Source organism: Vicia villosa, linkage group LG4 (assembly GCF_029867415.1).
Source record: "Vicia villosa cultivar HV-30 ecotype Madison, WI linkage group LG4, Vvil1.0, whole genome shotgun sequence".
Taxonomy (NCBI): Eukaryota; Viridiplantae; Streptophyta; class Magnoliopsida; order Fabales; family Fabaceae; genus Vicia; species Vicia villosa.
The window spans coordinates 174,236,647-174,252,296 of record NC_081183.1 but is presented as its reverse complement, the minus strand read 5'-3'; the positions used below and the strand labels follow the sequence as shown (position 1 = coordinate 174,252,296).

Here is a 15,650-nt window from a genome sequence, read left to right as displayed (position 1 = left end):
AAAGAAGAAATGCAAAATCATCCAGTAAAATAAATAAAACACAATTTAGCTCTTCATGTGAACGAGTTACTCAAAAGAAGAAATGCAAAATCATCCAGTAAAATAAATAAAACACAATTTAGCTCTTCATGTGAACGAGTTACTCAAAAGAAGAAATGCAAAATCATGGTACAAAGCAAACAACAATGTAATTATAAACCTAAGCATAACTGTTTTACGTTATAATATTCTACTACAATGTCTTTCAGCCACGTTAAACACTTACATTACATCAAGTTTGCACATTAGTATACAGAACATCAGAAGATCATGACCATAAACTAAACACATAGATAGACTAAACAAGCAACCAAATACCAAAGAGTCTATATAACAAAAATGAGTAAACAGTCACTTTAGTTCCTTAATGTGAGCCCATGTCACTGAGTATGTATTTTGTTTTTGTCAGTAATTTTATCAACTAAATTGACTAACGAAAAACACGTCATCAGAGGATCAAACTAATTAACAAAAGACACATACGAGACCAACCAGCCTAACGAAAGACACATTCAAGTATGTTTTGTAATTTTGAAAATTTATGAACTATAGTGACATCGGCTCACACGTTAAAGGATTAAAATGTCTATTTACTCGGACAAAAAAGGATTTTCATGTTTACTTCCAAGCTGAAGCAACAATCAAGTTTTTGTCTTCCCATCCAAAATGAAGTGCTCCCATTTCCTCTTTTATCTTGTACTTGTCACAGTACTGCCTAATGAGTTCCCTAATTGCTTCTTCCACATTTGTACTCATTGGTGATGAAATGAATCCTGCCATTCTCATCCTTGCCCTCCATTTTCCAGCTACTTCATACCGTTCTATCCTCTCCTCGCCTTCGCACGCGATGATATTCACAATGTCCCTTGCCAAGCATTGCCTTTCAACATTCACTCTATCTTGGCTCTCTCTCGGAAGAGTGGCGTCGAGGGACTCAAACACAGCAGAGTAGTAATTGTAGGCTTCGACGAATCTAGGGAGAAATGGGGAAGTGTTTGTGTTCACGTCTTGTTCCACGACTGTTACAAGTTTTGGTTTAAGGCTCTTAACCATGCGGAGAAGCTGGTCCCGTTCGTTTACCGTTGATACACTTTCGTCGCGCATGTGATGAAGCTGGAATGCAAAGTTCACCACGATTGCTTCCCCGGGACGACAGTTCAGCATTGATGGAGTAACAATTGAAGAACTTGATGCTACGGCTCGGAACTCAAATGGCAATCCGAGTATTTCTGCAAGCTTTTCAAGCCTTTGTCCTATGATACTCAGGCCTCCAACAGATCGTTGCACGGATTCAGGATCGTCAACGCCGGTCAATCTCACAAAAGGCGGCTTACCTGGCCTAGAAGCAAGTGTTTGTATAAGGGTTATATATTGGCTTCCTTGGTTGATATCAAAATCTATTATGTGAACCCTCTTATCGTCTTTAATAGCCTCAGCAATAGCACCATTTGCTGCGATAAATCCAAATTTAAAACACGGGCACACCTCGAATAGGATCTGCATTGATGCTAGACGATCGGAAGAAGGAGGTTCCTTGCATTTCAAAGCTTTATAAATACATTTTCCAGATGAAGCCAAACGAGCCGCTAGCCCTTCCACCATGTAGGCCGCAATTCTTTCGGAAGGATCTCCATTAATCGAAACCATCTGCCTGAGATCATCTATCATAGCCGAGGCTTTTCCTTCATTTCCTTCTGAAAGTGCACTAGCACATTCATAAAGTAACTGCTTCGGCGTCCGAGGAGAGATTTGTGAGATTTCTTTGGTGCAACTGCTGCTACTAAGATTTGAATCTGATGACAAACATTCCTTCGGCGAGTCATGATGTGACATGTTCTGAACGAGATTGGCACAATCGGCTAAGTCAGGATCAATGTCCATGCTTTGTACAGTTCTAAACATGTTTTCCTCATCATCATCATCACAATCATCATTATTGTCACTAAGCAACGCCCTCTCCAGTTCTTGCAATTTCAATCGCATTTCACCATCAAACTCAAAGCAATCCGGGCTCTCGTTTTCCAATAAATCCGATTCAAAGTTCGACTGATAGTCACCACGAAGCCTTGTCGATGAAACATAAGTATCAAACGGGTTATCAGTGACCACAGAAGTCCCAGAACTAGCTCTAATCTGGTAAGAATCACACTCAGCGTGAATCGAATTTCCCGATACACCAGAACTCGACGGTTCTACCAGTTCTTCTGTAGGAGAATCAAGGAAGTATTTTTCATAACTCTCACTCGAGTAAGGATCATCCATGTACATGCTTCTGTGCTTATCTGGAACGAAATTATGGGAGGACAAACCAGGTGCAACATCAGTTCCCTTTAGCGAGTATAGTTTGGCATTCCTGTACGATGCATCAGCCAACTCCGAAGATATAATCAACGACATAGTTTCACTTCTATTCACTCAGCTCATAAAATTTCAGTCTGTACAGAAAACAAGAAAATCAGTCACGAAAACGCTATAAATTCTGCAATCCATTACGCAATTTTTTTCACGCCTTAAAGAAATAGCTTACCGACGAAATCTAGTTGAATCTTCTAGGATGTCTTTGCTGAAATAAGATAAACAAAAACATAAGAACACATTAGAAGATGCTTTCCTTTAGAACAACCGAACTAAATTTGACCCCGCTTGATCCATAAATCAGCACTAAGATTTAGAACAAACTCAAGTAGTAACTATAATAGAATAAAAGAAATAAAAATCAAACAACCTTTTTGATCAAATTAATTGTTAGCTTTGGTCAAACATTAATGAACACGGTTGACAAAAGATCCATCATAACACATCAAAGAACATGATAATATTGTTCCAAAAAAAAACATTTTTTTTATCATATGCCAGAAAGAACACATAAATGAACCTCCTGCTATGAAAAATACAACAGAACTTAAAAAAAAACAAAACATTTTTCTGGAGATAATACCTATGACCATGTTTTTTTGTTTAGCAGAGGAAGAATCTAGAACATGCTAACAACGTTATTAGAAGACAAAACAAACAGATTAAAACCAAAAAAACAAGAATATATATTGTTCAAAATCTCAATTCAAACAAAAACAAAAACAAAAATCAAGAACAAATTGAAGAGTAAAAAGCAATTAATTAGTAGGAAAGAAAAACTAAGATAGGTGTAGAAATTTTTGTATGCACCTGAAGCAACTAGAAATGAAGAATTGAAGATGTGTTAACCTGAAAATTGATTGAAATAGAAAAAAGAAGAGAAACTGAGGTAAAGTTTTGACCAAGTGACAAAGAGATTATATCAAGAAAACCTCTTAAGACTGGTTCATATATTAATATTATTTTTTTTGTTTGTTTGGTGAAAATCAACGAATCAGATAAAAATAATTAAATATTTGAGGAGCGTTTTAGAAACGATACATAGATAGATATTGAAAGAATATAAAATTGTACTTATCCAGTCTTTTTAATTATGAAATATTGTATTTTTTTATATTTTAAATTTGATTTGAACAGTTTGAAATTCTTCAACAAAATTTAAAATAAGTATTTTATTAGTTTGTTAAAAAAATAAAAAGAATTTATTTAAAATATTTGAATGGTCTAAAGCTTTAATTTTACTAAAATTTTCAATTAAGATTTAAATATATTTTACTAAAATTTTAAATATATTTCAATAGAAAATTACAAAACCAAATCAAAATTGTAAAAAATCGTATTTGGTTCTGATGTATTAAAGTCATTTTTAACAGAACCGCTCAGTTCAATTTTATTTGTGATTTGTATATTACAAACCGAATCAAACAAAAACAACCCGCAATATGTTACAAAATCTTAGTAACTAATATATTTTTCTTTAACTATCTAGTATTAAAGATATATTTTATCATATTCTTTGTATGATATTTATTTTAATTTATATATCATAAAAATTCATTTATAAATATTATTTGACAAAATATATTTTATCGTATTTTTTGTATAGTATTTATTTAGACCTAAGATAAAATTGTAAGACGCATTTTTATGTATCAAATCCTAATCTTATTTTAATAATTATAAACTTTTTTATGGTAATGTATGAATGATTAAGCACAAAACTATATTTTTCTCTATGTGTATGTATGGCTCAATAAATTTTTTGTAAAAAATCGAACCAACCCAAACTGCATTAGTTTTGTTTGGTTTTATTTTTGAAAGTCAACCGAATTAAACTGAACCACACATTTTTCTCTTACGATTTGAATGATTTTTAACGTCAAAACCGCACGAACTACACCTCAAACACCCCTACTTAAGAATATATTCCTCTCAAATTCTCAAGTTCAAATCTTGCTTGATTTATAATACTCTAAGTGCAATATTATTTAAGAATTTCAAAAATTATTATTTTACTTTAAAAATTCAAGTTAAATACTTATCAAAATAATGAATAGATAACTTTTATATAAAATTTATTTATTCTAATTTTTTAAACAATATCGTAATTGCGTTTGTTAAATTATTTTAAAATTTAATCTAAGTTTTGGTTCTTCATTGATTCTTTTATTTTTTTTTAAAATTAATTCCTACGTACTTTTAATTTAACTGTTTATATTGTCTGTAAATAACAACCACTCATATCTATTATACTTGTTAAAAATATAATAGTAGGCAATTTTTAGTTGTGTAGGAGTGTCTGGAGGGTTTTAAATTATCGTGGTGCTAGAACAAATTCACGCAAGAATGATAAAAGACTCTATTTTTGAGTAATTAATGAGTAAATTGAATGTCCTTCTCAACCTTATGGCTAGTGTATTATATGAACATCTTGGACCTGAAACTTAGGTCCCAAAAAAGCAGTTACAATATTATTTTCTCTTAATATTATCCTAAAGAACAAGACTTTCTTCATTAAAAACACTTGCTAGCAATGCGTGGGAAAATAGTGCTTCCTAAAAAATAAATATTGTCATGAAAATTAAACCATACACATGACAGAGATGGTACCTCACCCTAATCAATTCAAACGATAAATTAAACTAAACTAAACTTGGGATAAAGCCTAAAGTAATTAATGGAGTAGGGCGGCTAGATCTTCGTCTTTGGGAGTTACCTCTTATGGTTAGACTCCCAACTTTAAGTCTACAATGTACACTTCTTGTGCGTCTTTTAGTTAAGCGTGGACCATAACCACCCTTTTCAATTTCAAGATCTCTAGGTAACATCTCATGGCAATCTCTTAACCCCATGATAACCCTCTCCCCAACTTCCTCAGTAAGTGGGTAATTCATGCACAAATATAGTGTGGATAGGGCGGCTCCAAGATTGTTGAAAGAACACCGCCCTATAATCATGTTATATGAAGAAGGTGAATTTATAACGAGATATTTCACCTTGATTAGTCTCGTGCTCTCATTAACTCCAAACATGGTCTTCAAGGTAATATACCATCTTACGTGCATTTGCTCACTTGAGAATCCTACCAACAAACCTTAAAAAGCCTTTAGATTGTCTAGATCCAAGTGGGGTCTTTCAAAAGCGTCCGAATAAAGGATGTCTGTAGAGCATCCCTGATCAATTAGTACTCTATTAATCTCTCAGTCATCACACCTTACAGTTATGACCATATGTCGTTGCCATGTAGATGGATGCCCACAATGTCTTTCTCAAAGAAGATGATCTCAAACTTTATGGTTCCTTTCTTCTCTAGAGTCAGGGCGAGTCCTTAATGGTTAGAATTTAGTGTGCATACCTTCTACAAGAGGAACCAATCTCCTCGCCTCTGGAGAATCCAATTGCTATGGTGTTAAGAGTGTGGCACGCAGGTCTGTCTTCACCCTAATTGCTTGGTTCCTTTCCTTTCTTGGGTGTGGGACTCCCAGAGGTGTATCACCCTTGTGAGATGGATCCGCCTACGGTATGACTGGAACCACGCTTGACATGTTTCTTCAAATAGCCTTTTTAGATGTGGCACTCTATCTCCTTATTCAGTTGGTAAAAGACCTCTAGGTTGGGGGATGACGGATGAGGAATGTCATGTATATAGAAGACCTCATTCCATATCAGCTCCCGTCAAGTGTTCAAGAGCGTGAAGCTTTCCGTAGACTTCCCGCTTTGTTTTAAGTTTGCCTTGTGTATGATAGGAGAGGTATAATGATTCTTGTGCGATTGCTGCAAGCTATCAGAGTTGTCAGCTATTTGCTCCTTAAGATCTTTTGCCTTCTTTTCAGTGATACTTTCCTCACCTTTTATATATCATTCTACACTCGTCACTACCTATCCCAAGGTTGTCGTTGGCCTATGGATGAGGCATTTGTTAAAATGACCAACCCTCAATCCATTTTGGAAAGCTCTTACACACATTTCTCAGTTGGGGTGGATGACCTTGATAGTCTCCTCATTAAAGCGAGCGAGAGATTTAACATGGCCTTGGCGAATGTTGAACACTTTAGTGGTAGACATCTTTTTGCACTTGCTCGCTGTAAACTAATGGACTAATTTCTTTATTTGGTACTGGTAGCTGGTGATAGAGAGTAGTGGTAGCCTCATGTACCACTTTAAACCATACACATGTCATTCCCCACTTTTCATAAATGGGCAACTTATTCAATCAAAGGGTGAATGCTGCAGATAATAGGTAAACATTATGAGAAATATGCACATAATACGATAAACGGGTGCATGCTGAGTGGACCGGGAGCCTAGACACCCTCATTTGGGCGAGGTGTGTCATCCGCCTACCTTTGATGAATATCGTGTGGCCTCTTGTGAATCCTTTGCAAATATACCACTACATTCATGATTTTAAATATTAATTATGATTAAATTTAAACACTTTCAATTAATTAAAGATTGATATTGATTAACAATATAATTTGTTTATAGTGTGTATAAATTAATTAATTTATTTTATTGAAATAATCATTTAAGTGTTAATGTGTTAATTTAATTTGTATATAACATTAGTGTTAAAATTTCTACACGGTTAATAAATTATAACTGTTGGGTGATTATTTAATTTCTATACAGCTAATAAATATGTATAAAATTCTATTAATTTTTTTTACCGTTATAGTTTATGTTATGGGTTGTTCACAAGACATTTCAAGAGGTTCAAGAGTGAACCTCAAGCAGAAATACACATATAATAGGTAGATTTTTGTTCCCATCATAAGTAGACAGTTCTACCCTTTAAAACATCAATCACCATCTGATTCAATCTGACGACTGTCTGCATAGCATATTGCATTACAAGTGAGCAATTTCAATTGATCTTCATATGTATAAGAGTAAAATGCATCATTTCAGGTATTCAAATTTAATCTCACTTACCCATTACTTCTCTTTTCTCTCACTAGCTTGAGCATTAAAGTGATAATTTCCACAAAAAATAAGTATTTCTCCACCAAAGATTCAAATCACCCATCTTCTTTCTTGATCTTTTAGTATTCTCTACGAACAAATTTATTATCATATTTGTCTAGCATGGTGAAATTCAAAATCGCTTGATTTTCTGTTCAACGAAAAATTGCTGTCACGACTACCGCTGTTGAAGCTGCCAAAACCTCTTCCTCCTCCTCCTCATCATCCTCATACTCTAGTAGAAGACAATCAAATTTTGGTGGCGTTTTCATATAACCCTCTACAACAAGATTTTTCTCCTCCAAGAGTTGGTGAAGGAGTGTTCCAAGCTCTCATATTTTCTAATTCACATATCAACCTCAGTATGGAGAACTATCATACCGGCCTCCTTCAATACCTATTATTCATGGACAGGAAATTCCATTAAGCCTTCAGATGTTGTAAGTGAATCTTGGAGTGCATAGAACCATCGACTTGGTAAAAAACATCTATAACCTAGTTCACCAACAGAACTCACAATGTATAGCTTATAGAATACTCATAAATAAAGAGAACCATCAATATACTCCATAAAGAGACAATATTGTATGTCATACAAACTTTTCGGGAAATCATACTGCTGCTCTAAAGTCGATTCATGTTGGCACAACTACGACTCAAAGAGAAGTCCTAAGGTCTCCAGCTTGCAATCGACACTGATGACATATAAATCTCCTACCTAATTTTGAAGGAATGAGAAATAGTCATACTCCTCCCAAGGTTTTCCATCCTCATCATTCACCAACAAGTTATTCCCAAAGAAATGAAAGACAAGACACAAACTCTCTAGCTGCAAAGTGAAAAAAGAACATGTTGTCTGTCTGCATCCTCAATAGTAGAATCCTAAGGTCTCTAGAGAAGCCTTTGAAGCTACAATGTTATAACAGAACCATAAATTCAAATAAGCATACTGAGCATGTAGATAGAATATTGGATTACTACCCTAGTCGGAGCCGCCATATGTGGTTTAAACCCCTTCCAGATGGGAGCATAGATCTGTGAAAAGATCTATGCAACACCTTCAATATCGAGTTTACCGCCTGAAAGCGACAACCCACAACCATGGGCGTACTCAATAGGGTAACTCAAAAAAAGAAGGAAACTCTGCGCAAATACATTGATCATTTCACTAAAGTGGCAGTAGCAATGGAAACACAAATGACATATTAAAGTGTTGGATGTTTAAGAAGGGTTTCATGTCGTATTGCATGTTCAGGGAAAAGTTGTGGCTCAAGGGAGCATGTAATCTAAATGATTTGCTGATTTGGGCACAACCCTATATCACTTATGAAGAAGAGGTCTTGAATGAAGAAGAATAAATATACTAAGGAGAAGGGGACTCTATATATAGTCGAGCATTCAAAAGAAATAGCAACGGTCGTAGAGAAGACAGGGACAACATACCCCGATCCAGGTTCACCGTTTAAACCCCTTGTACACTTTGAGGGAGAAAAATATGAAAAGAGTGTACGAACACCATGTTTAAAGAAGCTGGGGATCAAGAGTCCCTACTCGTTAAGAGAATCATCCAAGACAGACAATTCCAAATATTGTCATTTCCATAAACTCACGACCACAACACCAATGAACGCATCCATATGAAGGTTGCAATGGAAGAATTGATTAAAAAGGGGCGACTTACCGAGTACAGTCGGAATGGTGACTAAAAAGGTGTTTGACATAATAAGAGGAAGCGTAGGGGACAAGGAGATTTTCCAAAGAATAAATGCTCCCCTCGCTAGGAGAAATCATCACCCAAAAAGGTATTGAGGTTGTGACTGGAGCTAAGAAAAAAAGACAATAATAATGAATAAGATCAAAAGGATGACAAAGGAAAGACGATGGAGACCAACATGGTCTCGCTTATAATGCAATTAGAAAGCATAGAAGTGAAGTCAATAGTAGTTAAAATGAATAATTCTAACTTGACAGCTCCAGGAGAAGATTCCGGGTAAGAGCTAAAGTCGGCCACCACACACCTAACCAATGCCCTCAGTGGCCAATAAGTAGTGGTTACAACCGTTTGGTTAAATTTCCCTTTATTTCATGTAAAATATACCTATTGACAGGATGTAATGCATTTTTTCCAATAAAAATAAATGAATTTGACCAAATAATTTTCATTATGATCACAAAGGATAACCATAATGACGAGATTTTGTCTACGCCACAGGCGAACGACTAAATAAATTAAACCCCCATTGCAAATGATTCAGGGGTGTTATCACAAACGTCACCAGTGTACAACTAAAGCAATCAAAACCCCACAGTGCAAGTGCACAAATAATAACAACAAAACCACAAAGTGGATATTAAGGGTTCACCCCTTCTTGGTAGCTAGCCACTATAGAGGGATATGTGAGTCCTTGTCACGTTGACCTAGAAGTAGGTTTTCACATGAGGACATGGAAAGGAAATCGACCCTTGGTCGGGCACAATCCACATAGACGTCTAATGAAACTTCGAGCACGATCTTGGAGAACGAGCTACCTCCCGAATAAACGAACTTGAGACTTAAAGCAATGTCGTAACAAGTAATAATAATGAAGAATTACAATATACATTATCAAGAAGGAACCATGAAGTTTACCTATTCATTGAAGTTACTTTGGGTATCAACACCTAATATATTAAAAAAAATAGCAAGTGACAACAAATTTGGCTCATCCATAATGGTGGTCGGATCTCCATAAATCATTTCCCAGTCATGACAAACTTTCTCTTGCAAAATAAGCACTTCAGAATAAAAAAATGTTTCACTTGCTGCAATGCATTCTCGAAAGATACATGCATGACGGAGAATCTGCACAATTCTGCCCTTCAATGCATTGATCACCATCTGATTCAACCTAATGTATATCCGCACAACGCACCGCATCACACTCGAACAGTTTTAACATTTCTTAATATATAAAGATAAAACACGTCATTTCAAATATTCAAATTCGTTCTCTCAAAAATTACTTCTCATTTCTTTTATTGACTTGAGTGTTTGAATGCAAACCTAACAGATCCGTATCACTCCATCACATAATAAGAAATATTACTCTACGATGACAATAAGACACAAGTTCATCGCCTCATCCTTTATGTCTAATTCCTAAACAAAAAATTTTGGATATTCTTTCTTGCCAATTTTTATGAAAAATAAACTTTTGTACTAAGTAATTATATATTTTTAAAAAAGGGTACTACGTGTATGTGAAAATTTAATAGTCGAATTCCCATTTCAGTTAGTGGGAGTGGACACAAATAGTAAGATAAAATCAATGGAGCCCCTTGTATATGTTTGGTGACGCACAACCTTTCGTCATCACCAACTCCCACATCTCTTCTACTTATTTCTCAAACCGTGGAATCAATGTTCTCAAAACCTAAACTACGAATTAATTAACCTCTTTAAACCACTTAAAACACTAAAAAAAGATAATCTAACATCCTTGTACTTTTTGACTAAGTCGTAATTTCTAAAGTTGTTTCCTTTTTCTTGTTCAAACTTCAAATCTTACTTGTCTGTCACCAACACCAACATTGGTAGGCAACAAACAGTTGACAATTTTCCTTATCATTTCTGCCACCGCGTTCTAACCTCAAACAACACTATATCGAAATTACAATTTTACCCTTCCATTCTCTTCTTTTCTATCATATCTTTATACTATAAATAAAGTTATTCAACAAAGCTAAAGTAGTTATTTTAATTATTAATTTAATCCACCTAAAGTATTTACTATTTTTGTTAACTTATCTAAACGTTCATCTAGTGGGGGAGGAGAGACTAATGTCAAATAATTTTGTATATTAATTGTGTGAAACGAATCAATATGTCACTAATCACGTTCATTTTTTTTATCGCTATTATGTGGAATTAGTAACAATCCAATAGGTTAACATCCACATAACTTTATATTTTAGTACTATATTAATAATCATGTCTTAATCCTTGTCGATTCATCTTATCCATAATTGACCAAACCGAGAGAATTGGAGTAGTTGACATAATGATTTTTGGAAACAAAATGTATCAACTTGTTAGGTTAACTTGAAAGTTAATCTAGTATTAGTGCTAGTTTAAGATGTAATTAAGTAAATGATTGCCTTAGTTTTTATCATTATGGTAGTTTTTGTAGTCAAATTACTTTTTGAATTTTGTGTGTGTATAAGTGTAAGTAGGATCCACATCATACATAGTTGTTGACTTTTTTGACATTCTATTTGGGACATATTTTTATTTCTTAAAAACAAAAGTAGAGATTTTGGGACACGGTTTTTGGTAATACTGTCTACTATAAAAGTCATAGGCTTCATGATTCAAGATTTAGTTTGTACCTAACCAAAGATTTTAATTAAACATGCACAAATCAAGGCCGTTGAGATCATTAATGGAACTACACACGAAGGTAGAAAATGGTTATATATAACATAAAAAAAACTTTCAAACAAATTAGGGTCAACTTAGAAATTGTTAGATCTGTATGATTGTTTGATAATTTAATGATTACTATTCATATAGAAATTAAGAATAGAATTTAAATTAATTCTTATGAGTCAAATACGCCATCAACTAATATTCCTTAAGGCTATGTTTGAGAGTTTGGAGGGGAAGGGAGGGGAGGGTTTTGAAAAATAGAAAGAATTGGGTGAAAAGGATAAAAAGATTTTGGGTAGGAGGGTTTTGGAGGGTTTGAGTTTATTCATAACACCAAAAACCCCATAAAATGGGGGAACTCAAAAATTGTATTGAAGGAGGGTTTTGAATGGCTTATATAAATTTTTCAAATATCTTTTAGGTTGTTATAGTATTTGGGAAAACTAAAAATTTAGTAATAATAATGACTCTTTTATCATTCTAAACAAAATCATTTTTTCAAAAAATGTCAAATATTTTTCTATATTTTTTTAAAATTTCGTTTTTGGAAGCCTTCCCCTCCCCTCCCCTCCAAACTCCCAAACATAGCCTAAAACTATGCTAAAATTTAAATCAGAGAATAAAAACAGAAACGTATCTGAGTTTGTTATTGAAATTGATGAAGGTTTGCGAGTATGTGATTCTTCGATTTATAGAGTTTTATAGGGTTTCTCGAATCTCTTCTGATGAGGATGAAGAGAGAATTCTAATAAACCGCGTTTTGTCAATCGCTCTATAAATCGAAGGTTTATTTTTTTAGTTTTTAATATTTTAATTTGACTCCTCATCAAATTAGATTTTGACTTATGTAGCTACACAATAACCTTTCATGACATATATGTCCTTAGCTATAGACTTAATATTATTTAGACCACTTTAGTTTTGACTAATTAAATAATGGCCCTAACACATGTAATATTACATTTGTGATCCAAAGTTTTAACAATCTCCCACTTGTCACATATGTAACTTTACACACGTGTTAGACTTTATGAGCAGAAATTTTCCATTATATTCTTTAAGTATATCCAAATTATCTCGTCCATTAGTCATGCCAGTATACAGAATATGTGATATTTAGATCCAATTTTAGTATCTCGACAAGGATAGGTTTCATGGTTCGACAGAGGTTAAGCATACAATTGAAGTCTGTTCACAAGCTGGTGTGGAAGTATGTTAGGTTCTTAGCATATGGAATTGGACCAGTCTGTTAGCCCAATTGTTTAAGTTAACTTGTTGGTTGAGTTAACTTAGTAGTATATAAATAGACTAGTTTCTCTCAGGTTGTTAAGAGAGCATTGGTTGTTGCTATTCACTTGTAATATTTGAACTCTAATAGAGAAAGTGATTATAAAAACAATTATAACCAATCCTAATTTTCTTCTTCTTCTTCTTTCCTCTTCTCTCTCACAAACTAAAGGATTTTTCTTGAGTTCGTTCAAGAAACCCAATCTTTCTCATAGTTTTAGTTTGTTCTTGACGGATCTCGTTACAAGAGAATCAAAGTGATTTTCGTTATATCAATCATAACTAAACATGTCAATGATCAATAATAGTGACACAACTTAATGACATAGGTTCATCATGAAACATGCAGCATGGAAATCAATGAAATTGGCCTGTACATGTCGATTTTCAATTGGTCATACTTTACATAAGTGAGATCATTCAATAACCTAATTGTATAATGTATAAATAGCTTAATGTCAAAATTTATAAACGAAAATATTCAAAATCAGAGTATGCATACATAATACAAAATATAGAACATAAAATTCATAAATGACTAACTCCCACTAAACTAGAGATTTCTCAAACTATAAAACACCCATATGAGCAATGTGCTCATGAAAGACCTTTGTTGAAAGACATTTTGTAAGAGGATATGCTATCATGGAGTTTGTCCCTAAATATTCTATGGAAATCGGTCCACTTTGTACCTTTTCTTTAACAACTAGGAACTTCATGTCAATATATTTTGACTTGGTCAAGCTCCTATTATTGTTGGAGTATAGGACGATTGATTTATTGTTATAATATAACTTAAGTGGTCTTTCAATTCCTTCCACAATTTGCAATCCAGTGACAAGGTTCCTCAGTCAAATCCCATGGTTGGATACCTCAAACCGTACTATAAATATTGCTGCCATGGTGGATGAAGCTATAAGAGTTTTCTTGGCACTGCTCTAAGAAACTGCACCACCAGCCAACATGTAAATATATCCTGAAGTGGGTCCTTTACTATCTTAGCATCCCGCAAAATCAAAGTCATAATATCCAATGATCTCCAACTAGTCTGACCTCCTATATGTGAGCATATAATCTCTTGTTCTCTTTAAATACCTCATATCATTTTTTGCTACTTTCCACGAACCATTCATGGTTTGCTCAAATATCTGCCTAATACCCCAATTATGAATGAAATATCCAAATGCGTACAGACTTGGACATACATCTGACTCCCTACAACTGGCACGTAAGGAATATTTTGTGTTTCTTGAATTTCTAAGTTTTCTTTTAGGCACTGATTGAGACTAAACTTGTCTCCCTTAGCAATTGGAGTATCCCCTGGTTTACATTCCTGCATGCCAATTCTTTTAATTATATTTTCGATATAGCTCCTTTATAATACTCCTACAATACCTTGAGATCGGTGTCGTTGTATCTGAATTCCTAATAAAAAGGAGGCATTACCAAGATCTTTCATTTCATTTTGATAGAAATTTCTTGGTTTCGTGCTTCATGCCTATATCATTTGTGGCAAGTAGTATGTAATCAACATACATGACCAGGAAAATGTACTTGCTCCCACTGAATTTGTAATCCACACAATCTTCAACAACATTCACCTCCAAACCAAACGAGTGAATTACTTCAGGAAACTTGTGGTACCACTGATGAGACTCCTGCTTTAGTCCATTAATGAATTTTGTTAATTTACAAACCATATTCTTTGAGTCTCCTGACACAGTTTTTTGGTTGCACCACATAAATTGTTTCATAAACATTGCCATTGAGAAATATCGTCTTGACATGCAGTTGATGGAGTTCCAAATCATAATGTGCAACAAGAGCCATGATTTTTATAAAAGAGTCTTTCAATGAAACCGGAGAGAAAGTTTCTTTAAAGTCAATCCATTCCTTTTGGGTATAACCCTTAGCCACAAGACGAGCCTTATACATCTCCACATTATCGTTAGAATCCTGCTTAGTCTTAAAAATCTACTTGCAACCAATGGGTTTCATATCTTCTTGTAACAGGACAATTTCTCAAACCTTATTAGCTTGGATGAACTTATACTCGTCCTTTATTGTTTCTTGGATGAACCTTATTGTCTTAATTAGCAGTTTTCTCTATATTTACATTATTAAAGAATTATTTCTAAAGACAAATCTTATTAGAAGATATTAGAAACAATGATTATACCCAATGAATATTAGAAAATTCAATTATACGATCATGTAATATAAAGGTCTATTTAACATATACCTAATGAATGTTAGTAGTTTTCACTAGGAGTGGTAAAATAGGCGGTGGCCCGTCGAGCCGGCCCGCGCACCCGCAAAAAATGGGGGGTTGGTTGGGATTTTGGGCCCGCCGTCCGCCTATGCTCGCCACGCCAGAGTCCGCCGCCCGCTAAAGCCGGCCCCACCTATTTGTTAAGCTCGTCTCGCCTTAAGCCCACCCTTTTTTTAGTTAATTCTAGTAATTCAAATTCTTGATGGCTTTATTTTATACATTTATTTGTAAATATATACAATATTTTTTTAGGTAAAATTTATTTAAAAGATGCTTTATAAAAAATTGTTTTAAAAAATAAGTGACAAATTTGATTGAAAGGTA

At 34.2% G+C, this 15,650-nt stretch overlaps 1 protein-coding gene across 1 annotated transcript; it reads right to left on the bottom strand.

Moving 5' to 3' along the window:
* Positions 1–188: 188 nt before the first annotated feature.
* On the bottom strand, positions 189–3,327 carry LOC131596025 (scarecrow-like protein 1). The gene is made up of 3 exons (XM_058868576.1): positions 3,205–3,327; positions 2,567–2,602; positions 189–2,474 (listed from the first exon to the last, which is right to left on the bottom strand). The coding sequence occupies exon 3, from the start codon at positions 2,434–2,436 to the stop codon at positions 658–660; it is 1,779 nt and encodes a 592-aa protein (XP_058724559.1). The 5' UTR covers positions 2,437–2,474; positions 2,567–2,602; positions 3,205–3,327; the 3' UTR covers positions 189–657.
* Positions 3,328–15,650: the final 12,323 nt, after the last annotated feature.

Excerpts from the sequence above, each read along its gene's own strand:
- LOC131596025 (XM_058868576.1), bottom strand. The coding sequence starts at position 2,436 with ATGTCGTTGATTATATCTTCGGAGTTGGCTGATGCATCGTACAGGAAT.